At 38.9% G+C, this 19,943-nt stretch overlaps 1 protein-coding gene across 1 annotated transcript; it reads left to right on the top strand.

Moving 5' to 3' along the window:
• The first annotated feature begins 12,104 nt into the window (after window positions 1-12,104).
• LOC755250 (U6 snRNA phosphodiesterase-like) lies at window positions 12,105-19,088 on the top strand. The gene is made up of 6 exons (XM_030976186.1): window positions 12,105-12,257; window positions 13,888-14,067; window positions 14,591-14,822; window positions 15,788-15,893; window positions 16,566-16,649; window positions 17,870-19,088. The coding sequence occupies exons 1-6, from the start codon at window positions 12,149-12,151 to the stop codon at window positions 17,963-17,965; spliced, it is 807 nt and encodes a 268-aa protein (XP_030832046.1). The 5' UTR covers window positions 12,105-12,148; the 3' UTR covers window positions 17,966-19,088.
• The last annotated feature ends 855 nt before the right edge of the window (window positions 19,089-19,943 follow it).

Below are 19,943 nucleotides of genomic sequence, written 5' to 3'. Positions count from 1 at the left end.
TAAACTGAATGTTCAAGATTACAAATAAATGTCATTTGCCAAACGATTTTGGTAGCAAATGTATACTGGTTGAGTAATAAGCATAAAAAGATAAGGAAATCGAGGTTAGTAACCCCGAAAACATTTGTGTTTTCCCACATACATTTTTCCGTGTACAGTGCTTGTTACTATACCAAGACTGGGCCAAATTTATTTTGATTTTGATGACTCCAGAACCTTGCAGTACACAACAATACTTACATGCTAGATGATCAACTTTTTTTTCTGATCCATTCCACACCTTTTCTTTCACAATGCAATCTCATGACCAGAACTCAACTTTATCTTTAACTAACCATGATGGTCAATATTTGGGGGAGGAAGTCACAAAGAGAGAGAAATACCCATGTCGTATTCATTTATACATGTTTACCCGTCATGGTGTTTTATTGATCAATTATGAGCGAGGCTACTTTTTAAAGATTACCCGCATGCACAAAAAACATTTAAAATATTACAGTCAGTGGCGATATGGGCATAGGCCTCGTGTGACCTGAAATGCGAGAGAAATGTTGAAAGGTGAAAGTTTCTAGCAAAACGATTTGAACTGTGTGCTATCATATTTCCAACAGAAAGTAAAAAGAATAAAACAAGACCTTGAGAATTGACGCAAGTTTGCATTGATCTAAATCGAAGAAGCCGATACTTTTTCGGGATTTCCCCCGCATTCAGAAATAAAAGGAAGTTAGAGCAGTCAAGAGCACCGGAAGTACGTGAGGTGGGGGGGGGGTTGTGCCAAGCCCTGCTCCAAACTTCTTCCACAAATCCATAACTACTGTTTGACTCTCGTATTTGTCGGGAATTTAAAAAAAAAAATGTTTTTGCACTTGGAAGAAATTTGCACCCGGGTCCCCTAGGACGACTCTGAGTGCAACAAACCTTTCGTAATCATCTATGACCAATCAGTATACAGCTACAATCTGGAATCTAACAGCTTATATTTAGGGTTGGGGCTTCAGTTGGGGTTTTAGGATACGTTTAGGTTTGGGGTTAGATTTAGCTTTTATGTCTTGATCCTAGGTTGAACATGTAAATTTGGTTGATATTGTATATTGGCCACGGACAAATAATCGGCGGATCATGCGTTGCACAATCGTTAATCCATTATTGTAATGGGTCGAATTTGAAAGTAGTGTGTATCTTGTGTAGGTGGAGATGGGGATTTAGGAGAAAATAATGAAATAATGCAACGATATTATTGAGTTTCTTGTTCTATCATCGCAATTACAACATAGGATTCTTAGTTGCATAAACTAAATATAGGCCGAATTTATGACGTCGAAAGGGGGAAAATAAAAGACAAGAGCGAGTCCAAGGCATAACTATCGTCATTTGGTGACATATTCGTTACATGTGGTGTAATGTATAAGCTCTAGTAGGGCAATTAACTAAAAGCAATAGCCATATATGAAGAGTTTAATTCCAAAAGGAGCTAAATCCATTTTTGTAACTTCAGAGAAAAAAGGATTTGTTTATCGGATTTTGTACAGGCGTTTATGGAAAAGTGATATTAGAAGGTGCATTTTTTCCACAATTGCTCCAAAAATTTAAGTAAATACTTTTGTTGAAAGACGGGTACTGATATCACTAACTCAATTTTCATCAAAAGTGGATTAAGCTCCTTTTGGAATTAAACTCTTCATAAAATGAATATTCTGAATTTTCAGGCAGCGTATTCTGCGAAATAGCTTACACAATCAATAAAACATGCCTTCAATATTATGCTCAAGGACAGCTTTCTTTAAATATACATGGATCTGTCATGAGCTGAAGTGCTATGTCAAACTTGATGGAGGGCCTTCAACTTCCGATCGGACGCTGCTTATACCTCAAGGTGAACTTTAGAAAGTAGTTCTCTGTCAGTATTGCATCCCAAAAGAAAACAGCCTCATCCCCAAAGCGCATTTGAGATTGAAATATTAACTCTTTGATCAAAATCAAACGTCCTTAGACATTGGGTATTGATTTCGTATTGAAGTGCTTCAACTTGAATGGACATACCAGGGGGAAAGGAGAGAGAGATATATAGACAGAGAGACAGAGAGAGAGAAACATAGACAGAGAGGATGAGGGAGTGTTCTCTTTTGGGATTGTTGATGAGGAGGTTCCTCCAAAGCGACCCCGTTCGTATCTATTCCTCGGATGATTGACACCTCACAGGATATATAATCTGTTTGACTGATGTATTTCTGTCAGTCGTTTCCCTTAAAATCCCCGCATTAATCAGCACCCCCTCCCCTTCGCAAAATATCCCCTCCTTTTGACAAACCATTGACGCACCTGAATCATGTATACAAAGACCTTTTTTTAGGTGAAAAAAAAAATATTCAAGGACTCCTAACACCTAAAGAAAAGGCGTAGGTATGCTGAAAGATGAGATGTATTTCTGACTATTGATCTACAATATTCCTTACGAAAATGTACAAGAGATACATAAATGAAGACATTAATGATTTAATGCCTTTTAGCTTGATATGGGCGCAGCCATTTTTTGATAATGTGATGTACAAGGCGAGATTGTACATGTATCATGCACCTAGCTCTAGCTGGAAAGAATTGTTAATTCTCTAACAAGACTTTTTCTTTTCAATGAAGGAAACTCATAGCTGAGAAGGTAAGAAATATCTTTGATGAAAAATACACGCGTGGGAGGGAGGCATCTATAAATTTGAATATATCTATATACTTTAAAAAACTACGTTGCATAGTCCGTCGCGTTATCAAGAAAATCGCGATTCCTGGGTCGTGCTGAGAAACTGTACATTATGATAAGAATATCTTGCTTTATGTCCTTCTCATACACTTTGGTAGGAAATCTTGTAGATTAACGGGCAAGAATTAAATAAATTTAACTGAATATCTTAACTTATTTCTTGGGATGAATTTTCCTTTAAAGGATAACAACACACGTAAAGTTTTAAGCACATAGGCCTACTTATGTAAATACAAATCGAAAGCTGATACTTAAATGCGTAAAAGTAAATTTCAAAAACAGCTTTAATCCTAGACAAACCGATTAAAATCAAGATGACGTTGTCCAACATGTCTCTCCTTTTTCCTTCCTTTTTTAATATCTTTTTTGTCTTTCTGATCTACCGTAGATATCAAACAACCCAGTATCAGATGTACTGAAGGTCCAATGGAGGCCAGTCTCCAATTTCAGTGAATTAAATAAGCCTAAAATAAATAAGATAATCGCAGGCGATTGGCAACTTGGCTTCCGTCGGTTAAGCGTCTCAGATGACGACTGGTTGTATTTAATTTAAACGCCTAATCTGATACAAATCTCGCCGTTCATGAGGGAGGAACATCCTGTACCGGTGTTTAATTCCAAGCCATATTAGGTGGGATGATGGCTTCTTCCGCTCATCATCTGCTGGAAGGGTTTAACCGCTGCATGCTCAATCACAAACTGCAAGTGAAATTGAAGGAACTGTTTTGTCAAAACTGCAATGATGATGTAACTGTAGTTGTGTTCGGACCGATTGATTAGTAGCAGGCGCGTACGCAGGGTAAGAGGACACTGTTTTTGTTTTTGTTTTGTGGTCCCAAAAAAATCGCAACGACTCAGGTATAAAGGGGGGGGGGGTAAGAGACACTTTTTTTGGGGGGGGGGGGGTCTCGGAATTTGAAAGTTTGACATTTTGCTCCGTTGGGGGGGGGGGGGGTAAGGTAAACTTTTTTAGGTCAGCCATTGGTATAAAATTACCAAGGGGGGGGGGGGGGGGTTTGCTCAAAAATACACACATAAAAATACCAAAGGGGGGGTTTAACCCCCCCCCCCCCTGTGTACGCGCCTGATTAGAAGTCAATGACTGGACGGGTACCGAATTTATGGCTGTATTGTATTTCACTATGTTTCCCTTTGTAAGGGGTGAAGCACATTCAGCAGTATGAAAGAAAAGAAACATAGTGCTTCTTTTAATCTACTTGAAACTCTGATAAACATAATAGAAAACATAAAAGGAAAGACTAGACAGATTATATCATTATATATCGGGATAACCGATTAGTTGCTTGATTTGTAACTATGAAGTAGAGGGGTGTAAACTTCGACGACAGAAGAACAAATTGACACATGGAAGGAGAAAAACAGGCATAGCTAGAATATTTTCAAGTACCCCTTTTTCATTAAAATATCACCCGCACTCAACCCTCCTCCGAAAATAAAGATTACTCTGTACCCTTCCTACAAATCTTACCATGTTGACTCCTTCCCTGAAGTTGATTTATGGTTTGCGTATTACGGGGAAATCAAAAAGTCTAAAGTTGCTCCTCTAAATGATTATTGAACATTAAAACAAAATAATGTTGATTCTAATTTTTTGTATCAGAAGAATGGAAAGATCAATTCAGACTTGGAGCAGTCGTTGGAAGTTTAAATAATCACTTTGGGGACTTGCAAAATGCAGAATGCTAGTGATACAGCAAGAGTAAATGCAAACGATTCTTTAAATGAAATCTTTAGGCCACATCAAAATGAAAACACCGTGATGGGTTCCTTCTATGGCTTCTCTCTTTCACCCCCAGAGGGCGCTCGAGATGCGCAAGGGTTGACGTCAGCAGATAACATTCTGTATGTTGCATCATCAAGGAAAGTCAATGACCAAAAAAGCCTTCAATGATGAATAATTATGCAATGAAATGTATGCGATTATTTTATTGTATTTCATTAGTCTCAGGACAGTGAACCGCCGATACATTCTTCATATAGTCTACTCTGAAACATTTCATTGTATAGTTTTGTTCTCATAACAAAGTCACTGATAAGAGGAAAATACGGGATGGGTCTTTATTTTCCTCTCTCCTCCTCCCCCTCTCATTTTCTTCGTTGTTTCTCTCTTTCTGTCTTCTTCTTTTTCTTCTTATGACAAATCATTTCCCACAATCTCCTTGTTAATTATGTTGTCGCCCAATTCGGTCCGGCCACCCCCCCCCCCCCCCCCCCCCATCACACACACACACCTTCGAAATTTTCTAGCGTCACCCCTTCTCTTGACAAAGCATGACAACTGACCAACGTCAATGGATTCGTTAACGTTGGCCCACAATCATAATGACGATAGTCCCCCCCCCCCCCCCCAAAAAAAAAAAAAAAATCAATCATAGAGCTGTTACATTTCCCTATCAATGAATAGGTAAAGAAAAACTGCTGTACTTCCATCCTTGACTAGGCTTTGAATAAACTTTCACTGGATCATTGATACGGGTGATGACTCGAGGTGCAATGCTAATTTGACAATGACGTCATTATCAGGGGTCTAATCCCATCACGGTACCCATGGAGTCTGTCCTCTGAGTCTCATCTTGCTTCAATTGCAACCAGGGGCGGTAAAGCGTCTTTAAAGTGGGGATGCATCAGAAACAAAAGGCACTTATTGTTTTAAAAAGGGGCACCTTCAAATGGTACCTCAAAACGAATTTTTTTTTCTTTCTTCAGACATTATTATATACCTGTTACATTAAAGTAATACTTTATCCGGGATGATTTCCAATATTTTCCCTTTACGTGTTCCTAAATACTGCTTGAGCGTAATTCTTTGCAATTATTGTGATTGTCTGAAGATTACTTTGCGAGGGAGCAAAGCTAGCGAGCAAAATGTTAAGATTGATCTCATTATTTAGATGAATTCGTCGACCCTGATGGCGTTTTAAGCACGACCTGATAATGAAATAATTAATAAGACTTTTAATAAGTTTCCTATGAGATACTATAAATGTAAGCGAGAGAAGCGGACAATCGGGGGGTTCAAACATAAAAATGCTCTCAGCCGCTTTTGATTAAGGGCACATCTTAAGGAGACTATGAGAAATCTACTGTTTCGGGAGAGATGATTAGTGTTAAAAACGCTTGTCAAAGCATTGTACGGTAATCAATGTCACTTTTAAACATGCTTTCCATCGAGTTGGTAGAAATGAAATATGGGACACTGATACGAAGGGAAAAGGGGCACTTATAAAAAAAAAAGGGGGGGGGGAAGAGCACTTTTTAGAAGTGAAAAGGGTACGTGTCAGAGTAGAGTTCAAAAGTGGCACTTTTCCTACATGAAATGGGACACACATTAAAGATGAAAAGGGGCACTTATTTGAAGGGGAATAATGCAAAGTAATACAAAGTAAAATGGACACCTATCAGATTTTGATAAGGACACTCATCAGAGATAAAAAGGGGCAATAATAGGGAGTGAAAAATGGGCGTTTATCATAAAGAAAATGAGGCACTTGTCATAGTAAAAGTGGTACCTATCAGAAGTAAATCAGAGATGAAATGGGGCACTTATGAGAAATGGGAAGAAAGGGGCACATATTAGAAAAAATGTCTCCACCCCTCTCTGGCTCTGTCTCGGTATGCCCGTCTGTTTTCTATCTCTCTCTCTCTCTCTCTCTCCTCCTCCTCCTCCTCCTCCTCCTCCTCCTTCTCCTTCTCCTCCTCCTCCTCCTTCTCCTTCTCCTCCTCCTCCTCCTCCTCCTTCTCCTTCTCCTTCTCCTCCTCCTCTCTCACTCTCCTTCCTCTCTCCATCCCCCATCTCACGTTAGCCCACTTCGTTAGCATCTGCGATTGAATTTTGCGCTTTTAGCGAAATGTGAGCCGAAAGTGTGAGTACATGAAGCATTATCGTTTCCTGATCAACACCGGGGAGTTTTACTTACGAAACGGAATCCGCTTGCTTGGCACCCGTATTGCCTCACCAATCACATCAAGAAGTTAAACAAATCCCAGGGAACGATTCAACTTCTTAGGAGTGTTTTAAATAAGTAAGAGGACACTGATTCTTATCCCGAATGCTGCCCCATGTGTCGTATTTTCCTCCAAGTGTGCATTACATGAGCACATTCTAGACGGGTAGGGACAATAAGGATAAAACTATACACCCATTGGATGGATGTTTAAAAGTATAGTTGCGTGGTTGCATGCAATATATGGCTGTACAATTTCCTGCGTTCATATTGGATAAAATTAAACATCAATTCGATGGATGTATAGTTGAATGTTTATAGGTATATATAATTGTGGCACTTTGACCCGCACGCTGGAAACTATACATGCTTTCACATATGCGCCGATGGATGTATAGTTGTATAGTTGCATAGTTGTATAGTTGTATGGTTTCATCGTTTCCTGCGTTCTGATTGGTTAAAACTATATACCCATTCGATGGCTGTATGGTTGTAAAGTTGTACGAATAATGGCCCGTCATAATCTCTCCCCCTCCGACACCCTTCTGTGGTCATGACTCATGACAAAATTGCGGCCCCATATTTGGACGTAAGGTGTCAAAGGATACTGCTTAGGTAAAATCTCTATAATTATTTATGAAATGAAACTTTGAAATCACTTAAAATGTGTGCGTTAATTCCATGCATTCCAAGAAAGTGTTACCCACTATTTCCGTATTGTTTGACGTTTTCCATTTGTTTTTACCTTTTGTTATTATGGTGCAGTGATTTTGTGATTATTCTTATCATGATGTGTGTACGAATTATTTGATTAATAAAAAAAATAAAGATATTTTTATTAAATAAGTATTTTTTTTAAATCCATGCATCCCGATATAGGGAAACAAACTATAAGTACATAAACAGATAGATAGATAGATAGATAGATAGATAGATAGGTCTAAATAGATAAATAAATAATTGATTAATAAATTAATAAATAAAAAACAAAATAGATCAATAAATAAATAAACAGTAATCAATAAATGAATACATTTATTATAAACAAATAAATAATAAAAATATATAAAGATACGCATTTCAAATTACATTTGTGAAATGAATTTTCAACGTGGATTTAATTTCAGCTTACAGCCGCGCAATCATTTGCTGTGAAACAACTTCATTTCACAAGCTATCAAAACATTTGATAAAAAGGAGATGAAAAATAAAAAGGTTGCCCAATATTAAAATGTGGCATGTATGTAAAAAGAAGAAAAAAGAAAAACATAGGAAATGTAAAAGGGTGAGCAAAGTGGGAGAGATGGAGCTAGGGGACAAAGCTAGAGGAAGGGGCAGATGGGAACCACATATCAAGGACATTTGAATTAGCAGCTGTAAGTTGTCATGGCTTTTCATAGATTTGTGTTTATTTCAAGCTTTTTAAATGGAAATTAATACAAACAGAAAATTAAAATGATATCTAACATGCATTTCGCTTTCAGTTGGACAGTTTAATGTCGCTTAGAATTTTGACGAGTGTCTGCCGAAAGCGTTATCTCTTTTATCATTTATTTTTGTCTCAGATATCTGAAAGAAGTTATGAAATGTTGTTAATGTAAGATCAGATTTCTCGAGGTACTTCAAAGTGTGACGAGTGTAGCCGACGGCTTGCTTTAATCGGATGTTTATTCGTACATTTGAAAGGCGTTTCTAATTTTCTTTATTTTGTATAAGTGCTTTTGATTTTTACAAGGCAGACATACCGTTGTTGTTTTTATGTAGTCTCGATCAGTTGAGACAGGGCGTAATGTGGGTCGACACATTGACGGGTAATGGCGTCATTGGGGGGGGGGGGAGGGGGGTACTGGTCTTCCTTGGAGGGTGATCAAACGCGATTAAATATTGTCATTGATTAGGAAATGGAAGGAGGTTGTAGCAGCTCTTTTAAGCCACTCCCCCCCCCCCCCCCTCGTCCCTTCCCTCTCCTATTTCTCTTTCCATTTTCGATGATTTCATTGGGAAGCCCCATCATGTAGCTACGCCACTCAGTGTCTTGAAGGATAGACAGATTCAACGTTCTTTAATAATCACAGTATTCTGGAATAGACTAGAAATTCCTCTTTAATACATTTAAAGAATGCGTTAATACGTAGGTCTACATGCATGGTACAGAATATTCTGGGATGAATGTAATGAATTAAATGTTCAATCCTAGTTCTGGAAACACAGAGGTCTGCATTTATTTTGATAAAGTAAACTTTTAAAGATAAACATTTCTACTAATGCTTTCCCATTGATTGTCACTTCTGTTGATGTCTTCTTGCATGACAAGGCTTTAACAGAACAATACTGGAGCACAGAGTATCATAGCTGAAAAAAGTTGAGTATACATGCTAAATATAAACAGATAGCTTAATGGGACGAGAAGGGTTTTTTTTTCAAAATCAAATTTCGTTTCTATCTATATTCAATTCCAGGATGTAATTTGTTTAGATGGGTATCTTGCAGGCAAAATATGACCTTTGTGGTTAATAAAACAAATCTGATGCCAACTGCTGTTTACAGCCATCAAGACGAGTTACCCTTTTTCTTTATCTTACTCCTCTTCCCCATAAATGCTTTTACCCTGTGAAAGCTGTGATTGCTCCGCAAACTTACTTTTTTGGAAAACAAATACCATACTGATGTTGACAACCGGAGACGGACCTGTCACAGAGAAACGTTACATTTAGCTTTAAATAATATAGTCTTATAGTTGTCAATTGTATGAGCACCAACTTTCCATTATTTGCAAACTTATTGAAACTGATATCACTATTATATTCATATACCCATGAGCCTAATTGTACTGTACTGCAAGATCGGTTCTAGAAGATTTTTGTATTTTTTGGTTGGGGCGGAGGGGGGGGGGGGCTTTGGTGTGCTTGGAAGTTTCTGCATTTATGTTCTACATTTGCCTCGAGAATATTATTGGATGAGAGCTTGTACATTATATTTCGCTGGCAGGCAAAATCTAAACATTTTGAACGTTGATCATTCACTCGGGCAAGCGACGTCAAACCACAGTGAGATTTTGCACGTAGTCCGTATAGTCTGCAAGTACAGACTTTTTTTTTTTTTTTTTTCTTTTTCGTTCAGTACATCAGTCGTTCGACACATTATAGCCCTTGAATATAACTTATATAACTCCATATTATGTGATAACATGACAAGAGTCGAGTCAAGAGAGAGAGAGAGAGAGAGAGAGAGAGAGAGAGAGAGAGAGGGAGAGTTTTTTTTAGATCAATACACGTGTAATGTTTCAATTGCCGAAGGCATACTTTCATAACATCGGAAATGTAACAATGCAGTTTATTCAAACATTAATTCCTTTCAATAGAAGTATTATGTTTCATGTCTAGTATTTCAAAGCTGATGTTCTTTTATAAGTATACTGCCCAGGCGCGTACGCAGGGGGGGGGGGTTTTTGGGGTTAAACCCCCCCCCCTTTGGTATTTTTATGTGTGTAAACCCCCCTAAAAAATCCCTAAAACTCCCCCCCCCCCCCATGGCTGACCTAAGAAAGGTGACCTTACCCCCCTCCCCCAACGGAGCAGAATGTCAATTTTTCAAATTTTGAGTAAAAAAAAAAAAAAAAGTGTCCTCTTACCCCCCCCCCCCCCCCGCTTATTCAGCGGTCGGTTGAGTCGTTGCGATTTTTTTGAGACCAAAAAAAAGTGTCCGCTTACCCCCCCCCCCCCCCCCCCCCCCCCCCCCCCCCCACCACTGAGCGACTTTTTGGCCGGCGCGATTTTCAAATTTTCCTGAGTCGTTGCGAAATTTTGGACCCGATTTTAAACCCCCCCCCCCCTTGAAAAAATCCTGCGTACGCCACTGATACTGCCTGTCGCAGGGTTTATCTTTCTCCCTATGCCTGATATCTCCTGCCCGGCCCGGCGATTGACCAAGTGAGTAAACATTTTAAAGTGATTTTAACCCCTTTTGGATAATTTTCTTCGCACAGTGTTGTGTCGAATATTCCACCGACCACCTTTTCTTCACTTAGATTGAATTTCGGGAGAAAAGAAAATGTATATGGAAAAAATGGGGGGGGGGGAATAAGGAGCTCCATTTTATGTCAATATTCGCCTCACTGATGCTCATTGGCGTATGGGGGCATTATGTCCCATTGAGCTTCAGACCACATGAAACTCATTAATCGTGCACTCGGTCAAGCATCACTAATAGCGATTCTCGGAAAGCCTTGGGCTCAAACACCCCCTCCTTCCCCAGAAAGAGTAAAATCTGCAAGCCCCCCCCCCCCAAAAAAAATGAGCATACATTTGACACGCAGCGAAAGGAATTAATACTATTTTATAAGAGTGCAGCGAAGAAATAAAATAAACAAAAAACTAAACAAAACAAAACAAAGCAAACAAATACGCCAAAAAAAAAAAAAAAATTATGATGAATCCTACGAGGTCTCGGCCTCCATTGGCGGATCCAGGGGGCAGGGTCGGGGGAAAAACAGGTAAAATCACGTTAATTTTACCTTTATTTGTTAAATAAAAAAGAAGACGGGCCCCCTCCCCTAGTGCTTAAGGGGGAGGGGTGCGATTTTCAGATGTTAGGGGGCAAAACAAAAATAGTGCTCGCTACCCCCCCCCCCCCCCCCGCGTGACTTCAAATCACCTACGCTTTTTTTTTGCCCCCCCCCCCTCAAAAAAAAAAAAAAAAAAAAAAAAAAATTGTTGCTTCAAGATGTGAAATATTAGTCTGAAAGCCTGCACCCAAAAGTGTCACCACTGGGCTTAAATGAAGCCCATAAGATTTGATTAAACTAAACGAGAGGTGAGCTGGGCTGGTAAGCTTTTTTATGTGTGTAAAATAGGGTCCATGATCCGCTACTCTGAATATATTTTAGGGGTGGAATCATTTTACCTCACAAATATTAACCCATTCAGTGATTCTAAACGTCTATTATTGACTTTTAAAATGTACAATAACTGTAAGAGATACTGTAATGATTCCATTTTCCTAACAGCCATTGTGAGACCTAATTAGGTAGTGTCTTATACTGGGTCAATTATAAAACCAATATTTATTGCTGACACAAGTCCGGACGGTTTCGTTACTTTGGTAATGTATTGAACAGCATTGACAAATAACTGCACTGCCAGCTGGCGACCAAGAAAGATAGGGGGAGCCAAAATTAAAATTTCGATCTGAATACAAAATCTTTACCTCTAAAATGTTCCTTTTTTTCGGGGGTAGATATATAATATTATTTTATTGAGATCAAAAGTTTACCTTTCGTGATTGGATTTTCCTAATTTGGCTCGCGCAGGTCGGAGCTACAAAGGGGAACTCCCGACCTTGCGCATGCGCACACGAATGTCGATTTAAACTCGACTCGTACTCATTATTACGAACACATGTGCATGGAGCTTGAAGAAGAAGGATTCAAGAGATGGCAGGGTTGGACGCTTTAAAGTCGTATGGAAGTGACAGTAGCTCAGAAGGTGACGATGATCCGGACGATGCTCTTCAAAGAAAGGAGCAAGGACATGATAAAATCAGTAAGTATTTGTTGGCATGATCATATGAGTGCAGTGTCAGTGAGCAGTGCAATGTTGAGTGGTCCCAATCCCCATGATCTCATGGCCATAACGTAACGTTACCATACTCAGTGCAGTGCACGCACGTGTAGTGCCGAGCCGTGACCGCTGCACGCAGCTGAGCTGACTGAGCTCAGCATGCTGAACACTGCTGATCATAAAATGTATCTAGAGCTGTCAACCCTCCCGCATTTGGAGGGAGACTCCTGCCACCACCCCCAGCCTCCTGCTTCATTTGATGTAGAATCCCATAGTTTATGAAAAAACCTCCCGCCTAATTAACCACAATTTTATCTTTTTCTAAAAGGGGGAGGGGGGTGTGCATGCTGGGTGTTGAGTTAAAAATTAAAAAATAGCAATTTTTATTTTTGTGCTCGCTACCCCTCTCCCCCCCCCCCCCCCTCCTACTACAGTCAAACCTAGTCTCAAAATGTTTTTTATGATATTATTCGAGGGAGCCTTAAACGGCTCCCATAGGGTCCCACGGAGAGGTAGGTAAACAACATCTGAAATGTGTCCAAAATTACACTTTCCCGCACATGTCCAATATTGGACAGTGGCTTTGATAAATGTTACGGGACTTTTCCTTGTCATTACCTCCGGAATATCACAATCGGAAGTAAAAATAACATAATAGGAGCAAATTTCTTACTAGACCGATACAGCTTAGCTCCCTTTTCACGTGTAGCGTGTGACTTTACGATCGCTACACAATGGTGTTGACCTCTGACTTGGACTTCCGTAATTGTGCTGCTTCAGTATAATGCCCTGTATGAGTGTTATTCAGCGCATTATCTGCAGCACATTTAAGAATGGATATGAAACTGCTAAAAAAATGGATACGAAAGTACACTAACGCCTGAAACATGTACTAAAGGAACCTGTCTACAAAGACCACTTTTTGTGTTTCCTACATGCAAAATTGACAACTTTTTAAACAATAGTGAATAGTGTGCCACAAACTCAGAAGTATGTACTGTGTACTTAAACGCATTATTCTGGTCATGTTTTCAAGAGGAACATTTTTTGTTGGAGGTTTCATGAAGCTAGTACTGGATTTACTTTTTGTTTGCAGTTTCTATGCAAAGCTAAAACCCAATGAGAGAAAATTGATTATACTGGAGCTTGAGGCTGTTTCTACTCAGGTGTAAATTCAATTTGATTCAACTCAAAACGGTACTTACTTAAAGACCGTCAATACTACTGGGCCAGAGGGGATTAGACCACATAGCGAGATCACTGACCTATCTCATTAACTCAGCTCTCAACCAACATAAGAAAAAGAGGATCATGGGGGACCAACAGGCACCAATTGGGGAAGTTTTCTATATAGAGGGAGCAAGTAGCTACAAGTAGGACAGTGGGGCTTTAAACAAAAGATTGATGCGTCACAATGTAATGTTAAGATTGTGCATGATTTACGATCAAAATGGGTACAGAAAATGCTAGAGGACTACATATTTAGCTGCTTTACTATGATCTGGGTAATTTATGTTGGAGCGCCAGAAGCATCGAGGTGTGATGGACATTTATGCCATATAAGAAGCAAGGTTATTGTCATTTTTATTGATATTTTAATTATATCTTTTAGAAACCAAACTGCAGAAATCATTGCCTGCGAAACAGACCAGCGCTCTGCCCCTGCCAGGTGAAATCCTTTCAATGTTCAGCAGTCCGTCCTCAGAGATGAACAACCCCACAGAACATCATGGAAGGATTCGTAGCTTTGCTCATACTCCCGGCAACTGGGCTACCTTTGTATACATACCAGGTGAGTCAAGTTCCAAATAAAAGAATTTCAACCTCACTGTGTCATTACTGCAATTCTGCACAAACCTTTGAACAAATCCAATAAAGCAGTATTTTTCTAGCGAAACAGAGGTGATGGATTTAAGGCCCTTTCATTACCATGTCTGATAAATTTGAGGTACAATCATAGGCTTTTAATTTGAGTAGTTCATTCAATGTGGGCTAAAAGCGATGATTTTGCAGTATTTGCTCTCTGGATTTTGTTTTCATTGTTTTACTGTACCTCTAGTAAGATCGGTAAGATTTGGCATGATAGTAAATGGGCTCAAAACAGGGATCCATAGCAAAGTGCTCTTCCAAGCACGTCATGGTCTTCCATAACATATTCCAAACAAGAGGCAACAGAATAGCTTGATATTTTTGCTGACTCAAAGCAAAGGAAAGAGAATTTCATTAAAAGACCAGATCAGACTCCCTAGTAAAGTCAAGCCTGTCTTATTGCAAATCATTAATCAGTACCTCCACATTTTCCCCTCCATTTCCAGCTGACACTCCCAGCCTCGCCAGCCTCACGGAGACTCTGATGACCTGCTTACCTCAGGATTTGACCTTTCACCCTAGCGATGACCTCCACCTCAGCCTGTCCCGCACGGTGTGTCTCCAGTTTCACTGGATTGACCCCTTCACACAGTCATTCCGGGAGAGGGTCAGCGGTATGAGGTCATTCCAGTGTCACATAGAACAGGTGGATGTTTACGCCAATGACGAAGGAACGAGGTAAGATTTTGGATTGGGCAGTAGAAAGTTAAGTAGGACCTACACTTTTTAGGATTACACCATGTAATTCTTTCAATTCTTTTCAAAGTCGAACTTAAATCTAAGTAGGACTTAAACATTATGGATAGCCATTTGTAGACTGCAAATAAAATATATTCAAAAGCAAAAATGCAAGTATTTTAGACTTTTCATAAGTTCCACATCAGAACATGAAATCTCCTTGATAATAGAAAATATGAATGATTTGAATCAACATGTTATGCCATTTAACATGACTTAAAAAAATATTTTCAAAGATGCTAACGGCTTTCCATAATTGTTAAGTCCAACTTAGAGATAAGTTCAACTTAGGATCTTTGTGAAACACCCCCCTGGAAGGGGCTGGTGAGCTCCGCTAAGAGTTCTTTGGTTCTCGACGTTCCGATCAGTAGAATGACTAGGAGAGTGACTCCAATATTGCAGAGGAGAGGCTATACATTGCCTATCTCTCTCTGATGGCTGCCTTCCAGAAACGCCTGTGAATTTTAATCATGGCAGCATTCACATTTTGCTCACGTCAAAATCGGCAGACTTGCGTAGCCGGGTAATGTTGGAGCGCCTCGAGGACCTTGCAAGATCGATACGTGCGCTATATAAGAATCCAATAGTATTATTATTATTATTTGGCACTTGAAGGGTAATCCAATCCCTGTAATAAGTAAATTTATATGATACTTGTCGCAAGAAAATAAGATAAGCAAACTGGCAATTGTTTTAAATAAATCGGACCAATAGTTATAAAGGTTTTGAAACACGAGATCACTTTGTCTTTGCAAATCTCAAATTGGCAGTTTAGTCAGTGGATTGTGAGATGTCATTGCTGATAACTCTCTGTCTGTCGTGTACAAAAATATCATTGATCTCTGTTTTTCTCCTAAGTGCCTTTTCCCTGTGTGCACTCCATAATATATTTTATTTTATTCTAGGACATTTTTGGGTCTAAAGATAGGAGCCGGCCATGATACTCTGTGTGACCTGGTGCAGCTGACCGATGAATCCCTGGAAGAGTTCTCACTGCCAGTATTCTATAAGGTTTGTATTGAATTATTTTGATAGGCAACCCAACTGGTGCCAGTTTGAACTATTCTCATGTTGTGCTCCATGTGTTTTCCACACTGCCTTAATTTTTCATTCATTTGGACAGTCTGCACGCACTATACAAACGTGTGCAGGAACTCTAACCTCTTAACAACCAAATCAGATACAATATATATTTTCTATCTACTTTAATGATATGACAACTGACTGAAAAAAAGCTTGTTTCGCAAACTATGTGAGAGCTTTATTTTAATAGCAGTTGCAGCATATGAAGTATGGTTGATAAACAATGTACGGTTACTTACGTATATACAGAAATTCTGTGGTTTCCGCAGTGCTTATAAAATTGGACTGTGGAGCCATGTCAGAAAGCACTGTAGGATTTTATCAGGTCATCTTCATGCTAATAAATGACACAGAAACAAAACAAACAATGCTTTAGTCACCATTGTTTGTATACAGATGTCAAGCATTCTGATAGTTGTGCCAATGAAGTCAAATCTGACCATTTTACAAGTAGTTTAAACCTTAGGGAACTTTTTTTTGTTAAATGTATGTAACTTTGGACTCTTGTGTGAAAGTTGTTAAAATTAAACTTTAGAAAGTATACTGCATATTCAGTGATATGTGACTATATCCTCTACCGGTATGTTGTTTTATATATAGGATCCATCATTCCATGTTAGTTTTGGCTGGTGTGTAGGTGACGTGTCGTCTAGAATCGGTCCCAGAGTGCTGCAAGACCTACAGGTAAGCACTGTCTGTTATCACATGGTTTTCAGCAATAACATGTGGTTTGAGCTTCTACCAAACTTAAGCTACGGTCACAAAAGTTCGTACGAACGATGAGTTTCGTACAAATCTCCCTGTTTTCCATGGTCTTCCCCAATTTCCATGGTCTTAAAATTGTTCGTACGGCGTTCGTACGGCGTTCATAATGGCATTTGTGACCGAGGCTTTTAAGACACATATTAAAAGGGTTCTAACTCGGAGTTTTACACCATTCTGGTATGAACCTGATGCTATCTGTCACTGGAGGGGCTATCCCTTTTATTGACTGACGGATCTTATGTAATGCACTGCACCATAAAGGAAGCTCGTCATCTTGAATTCCCCCTACCAAAGACTCTCTTAGAGACTGGGTGGTATGCTATATTTTACTCATGAGCTTACATAAATTTATTTGATAATGTGTAATAATTTCATTGTAGCACGTTGTTATTCATACATTTATGTATCGGGTTGTACAGTTTTTTTGACTTTGTGTAAATTATTTCTACCACTGTGATGTATCTGTTTGTATTTTTATTTGTAATTGATATCCAATCATAACGTTGGTTGCAATACCGAAATAACGATGATAACTGAATGCTATTGATTTCTTGGTGGGTCATCCAATTTCACTGTGTGCAAGACATGTACACCCTTAAATGGTATTTCTACCAGGTCGCGTGTCAGCAAATTATGGTATGTTGAATATGGGAACTGCTGACCGTTTGTCATTTACAGTTATCTGCCAAGTTTTCATCTACTCCTGTGGAATTTGTAAAGCCAACTTATTTCTCCTCTTGCTGACTACTGCTCATAGATCACTGGAGTGAAGAGACAAGGCCCTATGTGAAAAATTGCTTTGGCTTGAGAAAGTTCACTTGAGTGGATGAAACTTGCCTGCTAATTCTTACATGCAAGATGGGTAGAAGCTTGAACTACATATACATGTAATGGTGACGACTACCCTAACCAAACTAAAGATTTCTGCTTTTCAATTGAATTTGAAAAATAGCATTATTGAATTGATTTATCAGGTTTTCTTCTGAAGGTACACTACTTATTCAAAGTGAATCTTCTAAGATTAAGGAGGTACAGAATTATAAGCTGAATTCCATCATATTTTGTGTTACCTTTAAGGACAACTTAAAAGCAAACTTCAGGTAGTTGGCTAAATCAAATTTACTTTTGTTTTATAACAGGAAAAGTTGAACAACCATCTGGGTGAACTTTCAATCGAGGTGCAAGAAATCCTCTGCAAGAGCGGATGCAAGAAGTTTGTCTTTCCTCTAAGATGACATCACTATGTGGCTTCCACTCGACTGGTTTTTGTCAAAGAAAGATGACACCTCCTGCTCTGCTTTGTCTCCACAGGACAGCCAAAGTTCATGGTGATTATTCTCGACGGGTCTTTGCAAGTCAATGGGGAGCACAGAGTCTCCACAGGACAGACGTCCAAAGTTGTTGGTGATGAACACGTTGGTCTGTATTCTACTAATGCAGTTATACCCAACCCTGGGTCGAAGGTCACATCAGGTTTAAATTTCTGTAGAATATGGGCGTTTGTGTTTGTCACAGGGTAGGGCCAGAGCTCTACCTAATGACAGGTTTAATAGAAGGCTTTTTTGACAAGAGAGAACAAATGTGACATAAACACAAGTAATCAATGTTCTATCAATGTCAGCTCTAGGTACTTTAGCAGAGATGCCAACCCCTAAAGGATGGTTGTCAGGAACATTTACCACATTTTTCAGGAACAAATGGGGGTCTTTCCGGAACACAAGACAACGCAGCATATTGTTCGCGCAAAAAGGCACACAAAGGCCCAATCACCATGATCTCTCTTATATTAATGCATTTTGAACCTAAAAAAACACCTTGTTCAAGCGTCGAACGATAGATTTGATGTTGATGAAGTGATATGTATGGAAACAAGAAATAAGGCGACTTCTCACTAGAATATACATTTAAATAAGCTTTTAGAGCTCCAAGCTCTATTGATAATTTCAAATCAAATTATAATCAATACCTGGGTAACATTATGTTATTGAGTGAGTGAAAGTGAAATTGAACAAGAATTCTTTGTTTGATGCAAGTGACATAACATCTGATGCCTTGAGTGGTTTGATTGGTTTTTCTTTCATGGCTTTCTGCCCTCTAGTTTAAACTGCCCCATCTGTCTCTACAGTATTTCATTTTCATTATGCAATTCCTTGCCTCTCTTATGTGATGCTCCAATTTGGGTCAGGGTTTTTACACTCCCTCACCCTTGCTATACTTCTGAGTGTCGGATCATACAGTGGGTCACGCATAACTAAGTCAACTTACCTTACCTGTGAAATAGGGGGTGTCTACATCGATAGTCGCGCCCGCTAGCTGCACATTGCGCATTGCTTTGTTGATCAACAAACATTGTTGTATCTTTCTAAATTACAATTACCTTGCTACAACAACTATAATGTTACACCTGGGCTTTGCACCCTGATACCAATCCTTCGACTACTGGCATATTATCATTAGCATCTGAATTTACTGCATTGACTATTGGCAGCTCTTTCCCTGTTGGTAATTTCATGTATCCTGGCTATTATTCTGCCGAGAGTCAAAGTCTGCCTCTAATTTCACTTACCGGTACCATACACTGGCTGCCTGATTTGGTTTGTACCAATTATGACTGTTGGATTAACCCCGTAGAAAAGTGTCCTACCTTCCCACAATTATAGCACTTTTTGTCTGTGCTCACTCTCTTATTTTTATTTATTTATTTATTATAGTTTTATTTCAACAGGGTGGTCTCATTTCAAGTCCATTTCTGGACCTGCTCTCCCAGAGAGCCCTTCACTTAAAAACATGAATTCAATACATATATACAAAGGTAAAAATATACACAGCATATACAATAATTCAACTCAAATTAATATCAATAAGGAAAAGGGAGAAGAAAAAAAAAATTAAATATAGGTAACATAAAAACACATATTAACAATTATAAGAAAAAATTCAACAATCAAATTAAGAAAACAACATGAAATGTGATTAATAAAGGTCGAATTAAAGTGAAAATATGTTAACAAGAGAAAAACTTTGCAAACACTTACAGTTTTTAATATTACAGGGGATTTTTCTGATTATACCCCTCTGTAGCTCTTATGACATGTTCAGGTCTAGCCTTTGGATGGGTTTGCTCTTGGAGGGAGCCCTTTAGGTTATCTTCAGGCCTGCAAATTGTGCCTGTTTGTCTATAATTATGTGCAACATTTAAACACTGTTGAAATA

The sequence above is a fragment of the Strongylocentrotus purpuratus genome, unplaced genomic scaffold (assembly GCF_000002235.5).
Source record: "Strongylocentrotus purpuratus isolate Spur 01 unplaced genomic scaffold, Spur_5.0 spur5_scaffold_8, whole genome shotgun sequence".
Classification (NCBI taxonomy): domain Eukaryota; kingdom Metazoa; phylum Echinodermata; class Echinoidea; order Camarodonta; family Strongylocentrotidae; genus Strongylocentrotus; species Strongylocentrotus purpuratus.
Note: the sequence above shows the minus strand (reverse complement) of the source record. Positions and strands in the feature narration are given on the sequence as shown.